The sequence below is a fragment of the Hypanus sabinus genome, chromosome 3, assembly GCF_030144855.1.
Source record: "Hypanus sabinus isolate sHypSab1 chromosome 3, sHypSab1.hap1, whole genome shotgun sequence".
NCBI lineage: Eukaryota > Metazoa > Chordata > Chondrichthyes > Myliobatiformes > Dasyatidae > Hypanus > Hypanus sabinus.
Genome location: NC_082708.1, coordinates 159,480,163 through 159,496,784, shown reverse-complemented (window position 1 = coordinate 159,496,784; position 16,622 = coordinate 159,480,163). Strand labels below are relative to the sequence as shown.

The window sequence follows — 16,622 nt, the reverse complement described above, 5'->3', positions numbered from 1 at the left end:
GTAAAATTAGCTTACTGGCCCATTTCAAAATTGCAAATCAATCATTATTTTCATCCAAAGTTAATCAGGAAAAACTTCCTGATTAACAAGTGCACCATTTTGTTTTTAATTGTTTTAATCACTACTGATATCAGTTTATTTCCTGATTTATTTAATAAATTTAACTCATGATTTCAGATTAGTAAATAGAGATGCAAAAGGAAAATGCTACAGATGCTGAAAATGTGAAATTAAAACAAAGAATGTCAGGAATATTTAGCAGTCATGCAGCTTACACAGAAATAGAAAAATTTCAGGCATTGTTTCAGGCTAATGAACTGTCTGATGAAAGGTCAACCGCCTAATTTAACATTAACTGTTTCTTTCCACATGCTACCTGATCTAATGTGTACTTCCCTCTTTATACTAAGTTTTGGGATTATTAATCTATTACATTGTTGTCATGCTTTAACAGTATAGTACATTTACAGATAGACTTGGGAGTGTGCAGGAATGGAGAGAGAATTTTATAAGGTTGATGTGAACAGTCATGGCTGTATCCACTGGCAGACAGTAGAAGTGCTTTGACTTAACCATGATGTTTCTGTTCCAGGAGTGTCAAAACCACAGTCAACATTGAGAGTGGCCAATTCTGTCTCTTGAGCTTGTGCTGGCTTTTTCAAGCCTGTTTGACACACTCCACGGATCTTTGCCCTTCATTTTTTTTCTCCTTTTAAATCCCTTGCAAGCCCCTTTTTAATGGCTACTCATAAATTTACATTCAGCAGCCCATACAGATCCCAGTCACATTTTGCATCACCTCAGTTCCTCTTGTCAATCACTTTAAATCTGTGCCACTGGTTCCACTTCACTCTGTTGATGAACAATCTGTACTTCCACATCCTTCAGCTATTGTAAGGGTCCAATACTACCAACAGTCTTAACCTTGGGCATAATGTACTAAAAATATACCCATTTACCCTGTACCTAACCGTTTAAGGAGCTTGAAATAATTAACTTAAGTGAGCACATTGCAATGCAGACTGTGGTTAAATATTCAATAAAATCTAACCATTATAGCTCAAAATCCATTTAATTGTACATTTCCAAAGTGGTTGACTCTTGATTTAATCTTGCAAGCCATAAAGTTCAAGGAGAAGCTAGAAATGAAGACCTTGGCACCAACACCCAGATCAGGAAATATGAACGAATAAAGAAATCCTGGCACTTAATCATTAATGAAGGTATGGTACTCATTGAAAGAACATAGTCACCAACAGCTCTGTAAGCATGCTATGTTTAAATCTAATTGTCTTTTGAGAGTTCAGAGTTTAGGTCAAGGTTTCCACCCCATAACCATCATTTCAGGTGTTTATTGCAAATCACAGATGCTTGCATGCTTTACTTGTGCTTCACCAATTAGTCGATGATCAAATTACCTTTATGCCAGTGAAAACAGAGTAACACAGCAAAATCAGGCCCTTCTGCCCAACTCATCCATGCTGACCAAGATGTCCATTTGCCCACATTTGGTCATAACCCTTCAGATCTATCAAACTGGAGTTAGTGGAAACCTCTAGTTGGATAATGCTCTTTACCCTCAGCTGCACGGAGAACAACTCCAACATCTCCTTTGCTTCCACACAACTGAAGTCCCTTATCCCCAAGTAAGTAAGCTGTAACCTCGTACGTGAATCACCAAGGTGGTCTGACTGCGGGTAAATGGTGGTAGGGTAGATAGATACAATAGGTGGTGTGGGCCAAAGGGCTTGTACTATGCTGCATAACTATGGCCTTGCCAGCTCTTCAACACCTTTCCTAAAATGTAGCACCTTTATGTAATTGTGCACCAGCCACACATAGGGTCTTACCTTTACTCTGCCTCCTTGTTTTATAAGATAGCCTTCTTTGGTGCCCAGCTGAAAATTGAAAAGAACATGGTGAGTAACTGAATTGCTTGGAGACTGAGAACAGTTGTGGGGGTTTAGTGTGGGGTGTAGGTGGTTAGCTGCATTACAGACATTGATGGAGAGGCAAGGGGAAACAGCACAGGAGGCAGCCATTCAGCTAGCCCAAAATGGGCTTTGATTGATGCCATTTCCCAGCTTTTGAACTGCGACCTGGGTAGCTCAGGGTTCATGAAGTACTTGTAAAACGTGGTGAGTGTCTGCCTGCCACACCCTTCAGCCAATGAAATTCTAGTTCTAGAGTGGTTCCAGAGTCCGTTGTGTGTTGAATATATGTACTTCCTGAACCCACCCCATCCATTGATCAATACATTTAAATCTACGCTCCCCAGTTACCAACTTCTTTGCTGTAGGGAACATGTACTTGTCACATGCTCTATCCAGGCTTCTCATTATTTTGTAAACCCTTGTACCAGAAAAAACAACCTCAAATTTTGCCTTTTCTCAGTGGGTGTACATTTGGGCTTTAATGACTTGGGTTTGATGTAGATCTACTGCACAGACTGTGACCACATGTGTTTCCCCATGTGCTCCTGTTCTCTCCCACACCCCAAAAATCTGAGAGTTATTTAAACACGCAAGAAATGGAGTGGTCTGGACTTTCTCCAGCAGTTATGCTTTTTGCTCTACATTATATAGCCACTGTAAGTTTCTCCTTAGTAATGGGTTACTGACAGAAACAGCGGGGAGCTGACTGGGATCTGTGTAAGAAGATAAGTTGTAGAGAGACAAGGAGAGGGAATGGGAGGAAGTGCATTGCCAGTGAAGGCGCTGGAAGCAGTTACGATAGCAACATTTAAGGGGCAGACAGGCACATGAACAGGTAGAGAAAGGATATTGGAATATAGACCATGTGCAATGAGATGGGATTACTTTAAAGTGGCAAAATGGTTGTCACAAGCATTGTATTCTATGCTCTATGTTATACATGTGGCTCTGGTGGAAGGGAAAAAAAAGTGAAATGGCAGAACTAGATTCAGGAAACAATCTTACTGTACATTTTGCTGTGGGAAATGAGTTTAACTTGTTCCATTTGACATCTACTCTAGTCATCATTATTTTTTTAAGAACAGTAAGTAATTACTTCTTGCAGACACCTAGGCATTGATACAAAATAATTTGCATTTCTGTGGTGCCAATCACAAGCTTCGAGTATCCCATAGAACATGGCATTCGACACGATATGAAGCTGGAAAGAAAACCCAACCATCAGTTATGACTTACTGCACTGGGAATTAAAAGACTCAACTAACATCAGAGGAAATCCCACTATAGCAGCTGGAGAATTTAAATTCAGTTAACTAAGCCAATAAATCAATACAAAGTTAGCAGTGGTGGGGACCACAAAACATCCTGTAGGCAAGTGAGTACTATCCCTTGGAAAAGAGGCAGTCATCTTCACTGCCCTCTGAAACAGTCATAGAGTCATACATATGGGAACAGGGCTGTCAGCCTAACCAGTGCATACCAATCAAAATTCCTTTTTAAGCTAGTCCCACTTGCCTGCATTTGGCTCATATCCCTCTAAATCAAGGATTCCCAACCTTTTTATGCCATGGACCAATACCATCAAGCAAGGGGTATGTGGACCCCAGGTTGGGAGATCGTGCTCTAACCCTTTCCTATTTTCGTACCTGAACAAGTGTATTTTAAATAGTTACAGTACTTACCTCAACCACTTCCTCTGTACACTCAACTGTACTTACCTCTGCCAATATGTTGGCAGCTCATGGCAACATATTGGCAACGCAGCTCTGGGTGAAAAAGTTGGTCCCAAGATTTCCTTTAGATCTTTCCCCTTTTACCTTGAGTCTCTAGTTCTTGATTCCCCAACCCTGGGGGCGGATAAAAGATTGTGTGCATTCACCCTATCTACACCGTTAATCATTGTATATACCTGCACTCCAAGGAATAAAGTCCTAGACTTCAGTTTCTCTCTCTAACTCAGACCCTAGTGGTCTCATCAATGTCTTGTATAATTGCAACACGATATCCCAACTTCTATTATTCTGTAAACACAAGAAAATTTGCAGATGCTGGATATCAAAGCAATAAACACAAAATGCTGGAGGAACTCAGTAGACCAGGCTGCATTTATGGAAAAGTCAAAACATCCCAAAAAGTCATATGTTTACTCTTTTCCATATGTAATGCCCTGGTTAAGATTTCTACTGCTGTGCTGTGAAGTATTTTATTTTAACAGTTTTCAGTAAAAGCAGCATATCCTGCTGGTGAGAGTGTTTTGGTTTCAGCTAAGGATAAGGAGCCATGTTATCCTACGTAGGAATGTTGCGTCAGCCAATCAGGATGGTGGGATGAAGAGGAAGTTTCAGAGAGAGCTGGGTAGAGAGATTTCTGAAGGACGGTAGTCAGGTTCGTAGTCTTTTAGCGGGAGATAGGAAGAGGAGAGGATTAGGGAAAATGCCAGGAGGATCCTAGCCAAAGGGAAGACCTTAATGCACGAAGCACTTTGTGAGACAAAGGAATCCAAAAAAGGAAGTTCAACCTGTGATTGGTGATGAGAATTCAGTGCTGCAAGTAAAGTGTACACCCTTCCACTACTGAAACGAGCTCCAACGTTTATGCGCACATTTAGACTGGTTTAACTGTAATGGGCTCTTTTATTTTTTTTTTAACTTATCTTTTTTTCGATTAAGATGAAATTGGTAAATATACTTTCTTTATAATTTTATACTGGTGTACGATCTGTTATTCTTTGGTGACCAATAATTGTATGGGCAATATTTAAACAGCATTCACTCAAATTAGAATCCCCAGCATTCCTGTTTGGATGAACCCCAAGTCATACCGACCCTGGATACATATTGTTGAGAAAGGTGACCAGCTCACTGCTGAGTCACATAACTGTTAGCAGAGTTAGTTAACGAGCCAAGCTGACGTTCGAGCTCTGGTGAGGTCCTCCAGCATTTTGCGTGTTCTGCTTCTATTATTCTATGACTGATAAAGGTCGGCATGCCTTTTTCATCAGCCTGTCTACCTGTGATGCCACTTTCAGCGAAAAAGATTACATTGCCCGGATCAGCAACCTTAAATGCTGGCTTAACTACCAAAATCTACATAACAAAAATGAACATTAAGTTGCCGAGGGTGCCACAGAAATGCAGGTCTTTTCGTTGATCTTTAACTGTTCATTCAGAAGGAAATCTCAGCTTTGAAAAGAATTCATTGTGTTCCCAACTAAGTCAGGAACAGGCACTGACGCACTTACCGAAGCAGCCTTGGAAACCAGGTCGTTCTCCGTGCGGCCCGTCTGCATGGCTGTATGAACCCGGACTGATTCGTAGATGGAAGGTTCTTCCACTTGCCGCGGATACGGACTTTTAAGCACAAGGAGCGTTCCTTCAGCAAACACATTCAATAAAAACAATCACCTTTCCAAACAGATCAACAGCTCATTTAGTCACATCACAAGGAGTGTTCCCTCAGCAAACGCATTCAATAAAAACAATCATCTTTCCAAACAGATCAACAGCTCACATCACAGGTACAAATGTACATTGGTGTACGCGTACATCTTTTTGTGCCCATGCCAATGAATAACGTGTATCAAATGGAGATAGTCAGCACCATAGATAGCATTTGCAGAGAAAAACAATTCACACTTCAGAGTGTCAAGCTTGCAACAGAACAGATTTGATGAACAGCTATTGAGCTGAACTGTGTATCCCCTTTCTCTCTCCCCTTGTCATTGGCCCTGACTGCTGAGCCTTTCAAACATGTTCTGCTTTTTAATCCAGAACAACTGCTTTTATGTGAACCTCAAAATATCTTGGGACATTTCTATGGTAATATTACACAATACAATTGCTGACATTTAAATAAATGCGACAGAATTAATACAAAATGTAATCTAGAGTCAGAAAACAGGAACAAGGACTTTCAACCCACTATTCTGACTAACAATCACCCATTTGCATTAATTGTTTTGTCCTCAAATTCTCATCAACCCCTCCTAAGACTCTATCACTCACCCAGAGGCATTTTACAGAGGCCAGCTAACCCACCAATCCTCACGCAATGGGATTGTGGGAGAAAACTGGTGCACCCAGGGGAAGGGAAAAGGAGGACATGCAAACTCCACACAGACTACGTTCAAGGGGAGGACTGAACCTGACCCACTGGTATTGTGAGGTGGCGGTTCCAACGGCTGCTTGTGTACTATTGTGCTGCCCATCTTTTACAGCCATGAGAGTGCTAACAGCGGTCACCAAAGTTGGCCAAACCTTAGGCACTGAAGTTCTTTTGCAACCTTTCATTTATCATTGTGCATTCATTTTTTAAAAATCATTCTAGGAACATGGACACTGAAGCACGCTTTGGGGAGTTAACATTTTGCCAGACTGGTCCAATTCCACAGGAACTGGGTTCAATCCAGCAGTCTGGAATACAGAGACACAAGGTAGGTACATGGAGTTTAGAAAACTAGAGGGCTATGGGTACCCTAGGTAATTTCTAAGGTAAGGACATGTTTGACACAGCTTTGTGGGCTGAAGGGCCTACATTGTGCTGTACCTTTTTGTAGATGCTGTAAAACTTGACCAACACACACAAAATGCCAGAGGAACTCAGCAGGAAAGGCAGCATCTATGTTGGGGGGGGGGGGGGGAGTACACAGTTGACATTTCCCCATAGATGATGCCTGACCTGTTGACTTCCTCCAGCAGTTTGTGCATATTGTCCAGATCACAGGTTCAGCAAGACACATTTACAATAACTGTAACTGGGATTCTTAAAATCTATAAAGATAAATGCTCTAATGAGAGTCTTCATCTACAAGGATGGCCATAATAGAGCTACCATGGCAGGGTCATTACTTATTGCCATTTCTTAACTGCTGAAAGACATTAACAGTGAGCTTGTAGCGGTGTGCTACAAACAGCGCTAAAATTACGACACGGAGTCGGTAACTGCAGTCGAAGGAAAAACTTTATTCGAAAACTTCAGCCTCACTTTTAAGCCTCTGTCAACCGGCCCCCCATGGCGAAGAGGCTCCAAAGCTCTGTGCTCGCAAACCCCCGTAGGCTATCTAATTGTGAGTCGGTTCGCATACGCTAGGAAATGAGCCGCCACATAACCCCCCCCCAGAACCGGCGATACACCCCCCAATGTCCACAGCCTGGGCCAGAACCTGCTTGGGAGGTCGGCCTCTGCGCCGAGGCGCCGGAAACTCGGCCGGTTGCGCCAGGTCCACATGGGCCGGCTTGAGGCGGTCCACCGTGAAAACCTCCTCCTTCCCCCCAACGTCCAGCACGAACGTGGACCCGTTGTTCCGGAGCACCGTAAACGGCCCCTCGTATGGCCGCTGCAGCGGTGGCCGATGCCCGCCCCTTCGTACAAACACAAACTTACAGTTCCGTAGGTCTTTGGGTACGCAGGTCGGGTGCCGCCCATGCTGTGAAGTGGGTATGGGGGCCAGGTTACCGAGCTTCTCGCGAAGTCTGCCCAGGACTGCAGCGGGTTCTTCCTCTTGCCCCCTCGGGGCTGGTAGGAACTCCCCGGGGACGGCCAGGGGCGCGCCGTATACCAACTCGGCCGACGAGGCGTGCAGGTCGTCCTTGGGCGCTGTGCGGATGCCGAGAAGGACCCAGGGAAGCTCGTCCGCCCAGTTGGCTCCTCGCAGGTGGGCCATGAGGGCCGACTTCAGGTGACGGTGGAAACGCTCCACTAGCCCGTTCGACTGTGGGTGGTAGGCAGTGGTGTGGTGCAGCTGAGTCCCCAAAAGGCTGGCCATAGCTGACCACAGGCTGGAGGTGAACTGGGCGCCTCTGTCGGAGGTAATGTGGGCTGGTACACCAAAGCGGGACACCCAGGTGGCGATCAGGGCTCGGGCGCAAGATTCGGAGGTGGTGTCGGTGAGCGGGACCGCCTCTGGCCATCTTGTGAACCGGTCCACGATAGTCAGGAGGTAACGCGCTCCGCGCGACACTGGCAGGGGGCCCACGATATCCACATGAATGTGGTCGAAACGCCGGTGGGCGGGATGGAACTGCTGCGGTGGGGCTTTGGTGTGCCGCTGAACCTTGGCCGTCTGGCAATGCATGCACGTCCTGGCCCATGCACTGACCTGTTTGCGGAGTCCGTGCCAAACGAACCTGCTGGAAACCATCCGGACAGTTGTCCGGATGGAGGGATGCGCCAAGTTATGAATGGAGTCGAAAACACGTCGCCGCCAGGCTGCGGGGACGACCGGACGGGGCTGGTTGGTGGCGACGTCACAGAGTAGGGTCCTCTCACCTGGGCCCACGGGGAAGTCCTGGAGCTGCAAACCAGAGACTGCAGTCCTGTAACTCGGAATCTCCTCATCTACCTGCTGTGCCTCTGCCAGTGCCTCAAAGTCTACCCCTTGGGAAAGGGCATGAACGGTAGGGCGAGAGAGCGCATCCGCCACGACATTGTCCTTACCCGAGACGTGCCGGACATCCGTCGTGTATTCAGAGATGTAGGACAGGTGGCGTTGCTGGCGGGATGACCAGGGGTCGGATGCTTTCGTAAACGCAAAGGTAAGCGGTTTGTGGTCCGTGAACGCGGTGAAGGGCCGACCTTCTAGGAAGTACCTGAAATGCCGGATTGCCAGGTAGAGCGCCAACAGTTCCCGGTCAAAAGCACTGTACTTGAGCTCGGGTGGCCGCAGGTGTTTGCTGAAAAACGCCAGGTGTTGCCAGCGACCTGCGATGAGCTGCTCCAGCACCCCACCGACTGCCGTGTTTGATGCGTCCACTGTGAGGGCGGTAGGGGTGTCCATTCTGGGATGTACTAGCATTGCGGCGTCAGCCAAAGCTTCCTTCGTTTGAACGAAAGCGGCGGCGGACTCCTCGTCCCAGGTAATGTCCTTGCTCGGACCCGACATCAGGGCGAACAGGGGGCGCATGATCCGGGCAGCTGAAGGGAGGAAGCGGCGGTAGAAATTGACCATACCTACGAATTCCTGAAGGCCTTTGACCGTGGTGGGTCGGGGGAAGTGGCGGACCGCATCTACCTTAGCGGGCAGAGGGGTTGCCCCGTCTTTAGTAATCCTGTGGCCCAGGAAGTCAATGGTATCAAGTCCGAACTGGCATTTGGCAGGGTTGATTGTAAGACCGTACTCACTCAGTCGGGCGCAGAGTTGACGGAGGTGGGAGGCTTCTGCGCCCCACCGCTGGTGGTAGAAGCACCAGTGGTCATTGGGCCGGGGGTTAGTGGGCTCTGCGGCCGGGCCTGGACTGGTTTGCTGCCGGGAGCGTGGCTGGGAGATCTGTGCGATGGACGCCCCGCTCACCTTTTTGGCGTTCCACAGCAAGTCCGCCCGGGCTGCCACCTTCCGGGGGTCACTGAAATCCGCGTCGGACAGCAGCAGGCGTATGTCCTCGGGCAGCTGCTCCAGGAATGCCTGCTCAAACATGAGGCCTGTGTGTCCCTCGGCCAGAGACAACATCTCGTTCATTAAAGCCGATGGAGGTCTGTCGCCCAAGCCATCCAGGTGCAGTAAACGGGCAGCCCGCTCGCGCCGTGAGAGTCCGAAAGTCCTGAGGAGCAGGGCTTTGAATTCCGTGTACTTGCCGTCTGCCGGGGGCGACTGTACGAACTCCGCGACCTGGGCAGCTGTGTCCTGGTCGAGGGAGCCCACCACGTAGTAGTAGCGGGTGTCTTCTGAGGTGATCCGGCGAACGTGGAATTGGGCTTCGGCTTGCTGGAACCATAGGTCCGGGCGCTGTGTCCAGAAACCCGGCAGTTTCAACGAAACCGCATGAACAGAGGCGGCGTCGGTCATTTCTGGTCCAAAAATCGTTTGGACCGTCGGGGTCACCAATTGTAGCGGTGTGCTACAAACAGCGCTAAAATTACGACACGGAGTCGGTAACTGCAGTCGAAGGAAAAACTTTATTCGAAAACTTCAGCCTCACTTTTAAGCCTCTGTCAACCGGCCCCCCATGGCGAAGAGGCTCCAAAGCTCTGTGCTCGCAAACCCCCGTAGGCTATCTAATTGTGAGTCGGTTCGCATACGCTAGGAAATGAGCCGCCACAAGCTATCCCTTTAAACTGGTAAAATTCACAACAGTGAAGGCATTCCCTCAAGATTTAACCCCTCAACTGGTTTCACCTATCACCTGCCAGTTTATTCATCCCCTGACCCACCTTCTTACTTCCGGCTTCAGCCCCCTCCCTTACCAGTACCAATGAAGGGTTTCGGCTGCTTATTTCCCTCCACAATGCTGCCCGACTTGCTGAGCTCCTCCAGGATTTTGTGAGTGATTACACCATGTGGTCCCATCACTATTGATATTAGTTAATCACACACACACCAGGATACAATGAAAAACTTCTGCGTGCCACTCATACATCGAGGTAGTCAAAAGAACACTAACATATTTCCAAGTTAATAAGCTGGGAGACTTGAGGGGAATCTGCAGATAGTGACTTTCCCCACGAGTCTGCTGCCTTTGCCCTTCTCATTAGCACAGGATATGAGTTTGGAAGTTGGTGTTGAAAGATACACATATGGAATTTTACAACAATGAACATGCAAACTAATAATTTGCATTATTCAGAATTAATTCCCTCTAAAACAAGACTCTCCACTCAAGTGATCAGGGAAAAAGTGAGCAATACACACAAATTGCAGGAGGAACTCGGCAGGACAGACAGAGAGGAATAACCAGTCAACATTTCGGGCAGGACCCTTCATCAGTTCATAACCTCCACCTATCATAATCAGGTGATAGATCAAACCAGGTGAGGAGTTAATTCTTGAGGGAATGCCTTCACTGCTGGGGATTTACCAGCTTAAGTAGACCCTCATAAGTCAGTTTCCCACCATCATTTTCTACCCCCCCCCCCCCATTAGTACATAGCTAGCATGCTGAGAATTGGTCCAGAGTTAGTCGTATGTTCCTTGTGAGAGATTTAGGAACGTGGGGAGACTTCCAATCTCCCTGATAGCTACACCTGCATGGTGCACTGAGCTGTAAATCCGTAGAGACCACATGACGGAACTGGAGTTGCTGCTGGATGACCTTCGGAAAATGAGGTGGTGACAGGAGCCCCCAAGTTGCAGGAGACAGGTACCTGAGTAACTGCCAAGAGAGGGAAAGGGAGTCAACAGCCAGTGCCGAGCACCCCTGTGGCAGTTCCCCTTAACAAGTGTACCACTTTGGATACTGTTCAGGGGAATGTCCTATCGGAATAAACTGCAGTAACATGACCACAGGCACTGAGCCTGGGCTCTGAGGCTCAAAAGGGAAGGTGGGGGGGGGGGGGAAGAAAGAAGAGGAATGCAGTTGTGATATTCCACAATTAAAGGAACAGACAGCAGATTCTGTGGACTTGAAAAGAGACAGCTGGATGCTATGTTGCCTCCCAGGTGCCAGGATCAGTAACGTCTGGGATTGAGTCCACAGCCAGGGGGAGGGTGAACAGCCAGAAGTTGTGGTAACATTTTGGTACCAATGAGATAGGTAGGAAAAGAGAGGAGGTCCTGAAGAAAGACCATAGGGAGTTCGGTAGAAAGCTGAAAAGCAGACCCTCCAGGGTAGAGACCTCTGGATTGCTGTCTGGGCCACATGCCAGTGAGGGTTAAAATGGGATGATTTGACAGGTGAATGTGTGATTGAACAATTGTTGCAGGGGAGAGTTTCAGATTTTGGATCTTTGGGATCTCTTCTGGGGAAGGAATGACCTGTACAAAAAGGACTGGTTACACCTATATAAAAAGGAGCAGTGATGGGAACCAGAGTGATAGGGCTGAGGATGGGGCAGTTGCTATACAAATAAATGCAGTGTGTAGTAAGACTCGGAGGAAGGGCAGGCAGATGACAGGGAAAAATCTCACCTCCCTTTTGTTATTAATATAACTGAGTCACAGCTGAAAGAAGATCACATTTGGGAGTTAAACATCCAAGGATACACAATGCATCAAAAGGGCAGGCGGGTAGGCAGAAGTGGCTTTGTTGGTAAAAAATGAAATCAAATCCTTAGAAAGAGGTTTCCTAGGATCAGAAGATGTTGGATCCAAAGCAAAAATTAGAAAGAAGATAGAGGATTAGTAAGTATTTAAAAAACAACAAAAAGGCAACTAAAAAGCTACAGGGAGAGAAAAGATTAAACGTAAAGGTAAGCTAGCCAATAATATAAAAGAAGATACAAATAGCTTTCTTTCAGCTATATTAAGAGTAAGAAAGGTGAGAGTGGATATCGGACTGCAGGAGGATGGCGCTGGAGAGGTAGTAATGTGGTCCAAAGAAATTGAGGACAAACATCGTAAGTATTTTGTGGAAAACACTAGTAGGATGTCAGAAACCTGAGAGAGTCAGGGGTGGAACTGAGTGTAGTTGCTGTTTCTATGAAGGTGATGCTTAGGAAGTTGATGGTAGTTATAACACCTGACCAGATGAACTTCACCCCAGTCTTTTGAAAGAGGTGGCTGAAGAGATTGTGGAAGCATTATTAATGATCTTTCAAGAATCACTAACTTCTGGAATGATTCTGAATGACTGGAGAATAGCAAATGTCACTCTATTTTTTTTAAGAAGGGTGGGAAGCAGAAGAAAGGAAATTATAGGCCAGTTAGCCTGACTTCAGTGGCTGAAAAAGATGTTGGAGTCCATTATTAAGGATGACATTTCAGGTACTTGGAGGAACATGACAAAATATACTTATGTTACAATGGTTTCCTTGAGGGGAAATTTTACCTGAAAAATCTGTTGGAATTCTTTGAGGAAAAAACAGCCAGGATAAACAAAGCAGAATTGGTCTGTGTTGTATAATTGGATTTTCAGAAAGCCTTTGATAAGGTGCCCAGCATGAGGCTGCTTAACAAGATAAGAGGCCAGGGTACTAAAGGAAAGAGACTAGCATGGACAGAAGACTGACTGATTGGTAGAAGGCAAAGAGTTGGAACAAAGGGGCCTTCTCCGGTTGGCTGCTGGTGACTAGTAGCATGCCACAGGGGTCAGAGTTGGGACCACTTCTTCTTACATTATATGTCAATGATTTAGATGAAGGAATTTATGGATTTGTGGCCAGGTTTTGAGACAATACAAAGATAGGTGGGCGGGGGCGGGTAGTGTTGAGTCTGCAGTATGCAAGAAGGCAGATTGGAAGAATGGGCAAAGAATTGGCAGGTGAAATATAGTGTGGGGATGTGCACGGTCATGCACTTTGGTAGAAGGAATAAAAGTGTGGACTATTTTCTAAATGGGAAGAAAACTCAAAACAGGTGAAAAGAAACTTGTGAGTCCTCGTGCAGGATTCCCTAAAGGTTTATTTGTACGTTGAGTCGGTGGTCAGAAAGGCAAATGCAATTCGTTTCCAGAGGACTAGAATACAAAAGCAAGGATGTAATGTTGAGGCTTAGTAAAGCACTGGTCAGCAGTTTTGGGCCCCTTATTCAAGGAAATATGTACTGGGCAGAGGAGGTTCACAAGAGAGATTCCAGGAATGAAAGGGTTAACACTGAGGCATCTTTCATGGCTCTGGACCTGTACTTGCTGGAGTTTAGAAGAATGAGGGGGACATCTCATTGAAGCCTGTTGAATTTTGATAGAATGGATGTGGAGAGGATATTTCCTATAGTAGGGGAGTTTCAGAATAGAATAGGGATTCCCCAAACTTTTTAATGTCATGGACCAAGGGGTCCGTGGACCCCAGGTTGGGAGCCCCTGGAATAGAGGCACATCCACTTAGAACAGAAGATGAGTAAACATGTCTTTAGCCAGAGTGTAGTGAATCTGTGGAATTAATTGCCACAGACAGCTGTGCAGGCCAAGTCATAGGTATATTTAAGGTGGAGGTTAATAGGTTTTCAATTAAGCAGGGCATCAGAGGTTACAGGAAGAAGGCAGGAGAATGGGGTTGAGAAGCTTAATAAATCAGCCATGATGGAATGATGGAGCAAAGTCAGTGTGTTGAATGGCCTAATTCTGCTCCTATGTCTTGTGGTCTTATCAGGAAGTTGAATAATTGAGTTCCTCCTGCATTTTGCATCTATGTGGGACAAGAGGATCAAAGCTTTATCATGGTAGAGTTAAATGGAATAAACACAGAAGAGCATGGTCTAGTTTGAGTACATTTTCAAATCTGATGTGTGTTACATCAGGGTATTCAAAAATCACAGTCAGCTGTGCTCTAAATGTTTTAGAGAATCATCTATAAAAGACAATGAAATAATATGCATAAATTTACCCATGAAACCTGATCCAATTTTGATTGGTATACCTGGCAAAATGTGAAATGATGCTGGATTACCTGTCTCGCTTCCAATCAGTGGCTGGTTGGCAAAGTGACTGACAAACTCTGATAGTGAATAGAACTCACTAAAACCAAATTTGATTGTGCCTTCACTCCACTCAATCTGGAAGTGTTTGACGGAATCTTTGCCTCTGCAAAGGAAAGTTTAGAGCTGTAAGTGAAGTTCAACATGAAACAAGGGACCACTTTCCAAAATAGTTCTTGGTTTTACAATTACTCGATGTAGATATCACTAAGTCACTGGCTGATTAAGCTCCAGTTTGCTGCCACCTTCACAGGTGCCTGACTGAACTCTGATGCAGTCTTTTTTCCCCAAGAACCAGAGTCTGAAATGTATGCATAATAGATTAGATTTAGCACAGCTAGTATCAGAAGTCTCAGAATGCTGCTCAGACATGACTCTTACAGCAGCTGCAAAACTCCAGCACACATTTGAATATTTTATTAAATCACTGGGATATCTCACTGTGGTATGTCCAGATCACAAGATGATTTGGCAAAGGCAGCTTCATAGGTTCAGAACTTTAGGCATGAATCATCCATGCTGAGCAAGATAACCATTAGCTCACGTTGACAGCAGGAAGATGAAATGAGCGTAGGTGCACAGGAAATGGAGGAGATGCAGATGAGGGCAGCATCAATGGTGGAGGAAGGGAAACCCCATTCTTTGAAGGAGGAGGACATCACTGTCTTGAAAAGGAAAGCCTCACCCTGGCAACAGATGCAACAGCGACAAAGGAACCGAGAAAAGGGAATGACATTTTCATTTTTTTTATTTGTTTGTTTGAACGCAGGAAACAGGGTGGTTAGAAGTATTGTCAAGATAGCTGTGGGAATCAGTAAGTTTATAAAAGATATCGGTAGACAACTACTCTCCAGAGATGGAGACAGAGATTAAGAAAGGGAAGAGAGCTGTCAAAGAATGGATCAAGTGAATAAGGGCATGGTGAAAGCTGGAGCAAAGTTCATGAAATTGATGAGCACAGGATGGGTGCATGAAGCACCAACAATGCAGTCGTCAATGTAGCACAGAAAGAATTGGGGAGCATTGCTAGGGAAGGCTGGGAACACGAACAGCCAATAAGAAAAGCTGGGGCCCATGCAGGTGCCATGGCTCCACTGAGTTTGCAGATCCACATGCAACACATCAACTTCCCCGCAATTTCCACCAACAGGTCCCTATCACCAAACACATCTTTACCTCTCCCTTTGTGATTCCCTTTTCAATTGGACACTCCCCACTAACCTCCCTCCTGGCACTTATTCCCCTGCAAGTGGCAGAAGTGCTGTACCTGCCCTTTCACCACTTTCCTCACCTCCATTCAGGGCCCCATACAGTTTTTCCAGGCGAGGCAACACTTCACCTGCAGACCTGTTGGGGTAATCTACTGTATCCAGTACTCCCAACGTGGCCTCCTCTACACTGGTGAGACCTGACGTTGATTAGAGAATCACTTTGATGAACAACTCGGCAACATCTGCAAAAAGCAGGATTTTGCGGTGGCCAATCATTCCAATTCCTAACCTCGTTCCTATTCCAACATGTTGGTCCATGGCTTCCTCTGCTGCCACAGTGTGGCCACTCTCAGGTTGGAAGAGCGACACCTCATATTCAAAGTAAATTTATTATCAAAGTACATATACGTCACCATATACAACCCTGAGATCCATTTTCTTGTGGGTATACTCAATAAACCCATAATAGAATAATAATCATAACAGTATCAATGAAAGACCACACCGACCTGGGCCTTCAACCATTGTGCAAGACAACAAACTATCTAAATACAAAAGGAAAGAAATAATAATAATAAATACATAAGCAATAAATATCAGGAACACAAGTTGAAGAGAGCTTGAAAGTGAGTCCATAGGTGTGGGAATATTTCAGAAATAGGCAAGTGAAGTTGAGTGAAGATATTCCCTTTGGTTCAAGACCCTGATGGCTGAGGGATAATAACTGTTCCTGAACCTAGTAGTGAGAGTCTTGAAGCTCCTGTACCTTCTTCCTGATGGCAGCAGTGAGAAGAGAGTGTGACCTGGCTGGTGGGGATCCCTGATGATGGATGCTCCTTTCCTGTGACAACGCTTTGTGTAGGTGTGCTCCGTGGTAGGAATGGTTTTACCCATGCTGGACTGGGCTGGAATCACTACTTTGTGTAGGATTTTCCATTGCTGTTTCCATACTAGACTGTAATAGAGCCAGTCAATATACTTTCCACTACACATCTGTAGAAGTCTGTCAAAGCTTTAGATGTCAGGCCGAATCTTTGCAAACTCCTGAGGAAGTAGAGGCACTGCTGTGCTTTCTTTGCAATTGCACTTACATGCTGGGCCCAGGACAGGTCCCCTGAAATAGTAACACCAAGGAATTTAAAGTTGCTGACATTCTCTACCTCTGATCCTCCGATGAGGACTGTCTCATGGGCTTCT

At 45.8% G+C, this 16,622-nt stretch overlaps 1 protein-coding gene across 7 annotated transcripts in view; it reads right to left on the bottom strand.

Annotated features, from left to right (window-relative positions):
- The window catches only part of dapp1 (dual adaptor of phosphotyrosine and 3-phosphoinositides), a 237,343-nt gene that overhangs the window by 9,458 nt on the left and 211,263 nt on the right, over positions 1-16,622 (bottom strand). For 6 of the 7 annotated variants that reach the window (XM_059965461.1, XM_059965466.1, XM_059965462.1 and 3 more), the window contains 3 exons: positions 14,187-14,320; positions 5,176-5,306; positions 1,851-1,898 (listed from right to left, as the gene is read on the bottom strand). In XM_059965461.1, the coding sequence (XP_059821444.1) occupies positions 1,851-1,898; positions 5,176-5,306; positions 14,187-14,320 (313 nt within the window). Of the gene's footprint in view, positions 1-1,850; positions 1,899-5,175; positions 5,307-14,186; positions 14,321-16,622 lie in introns of those variants that run through there. The other variant, XR_009511357.1, reaches the window with a different exon arrangement.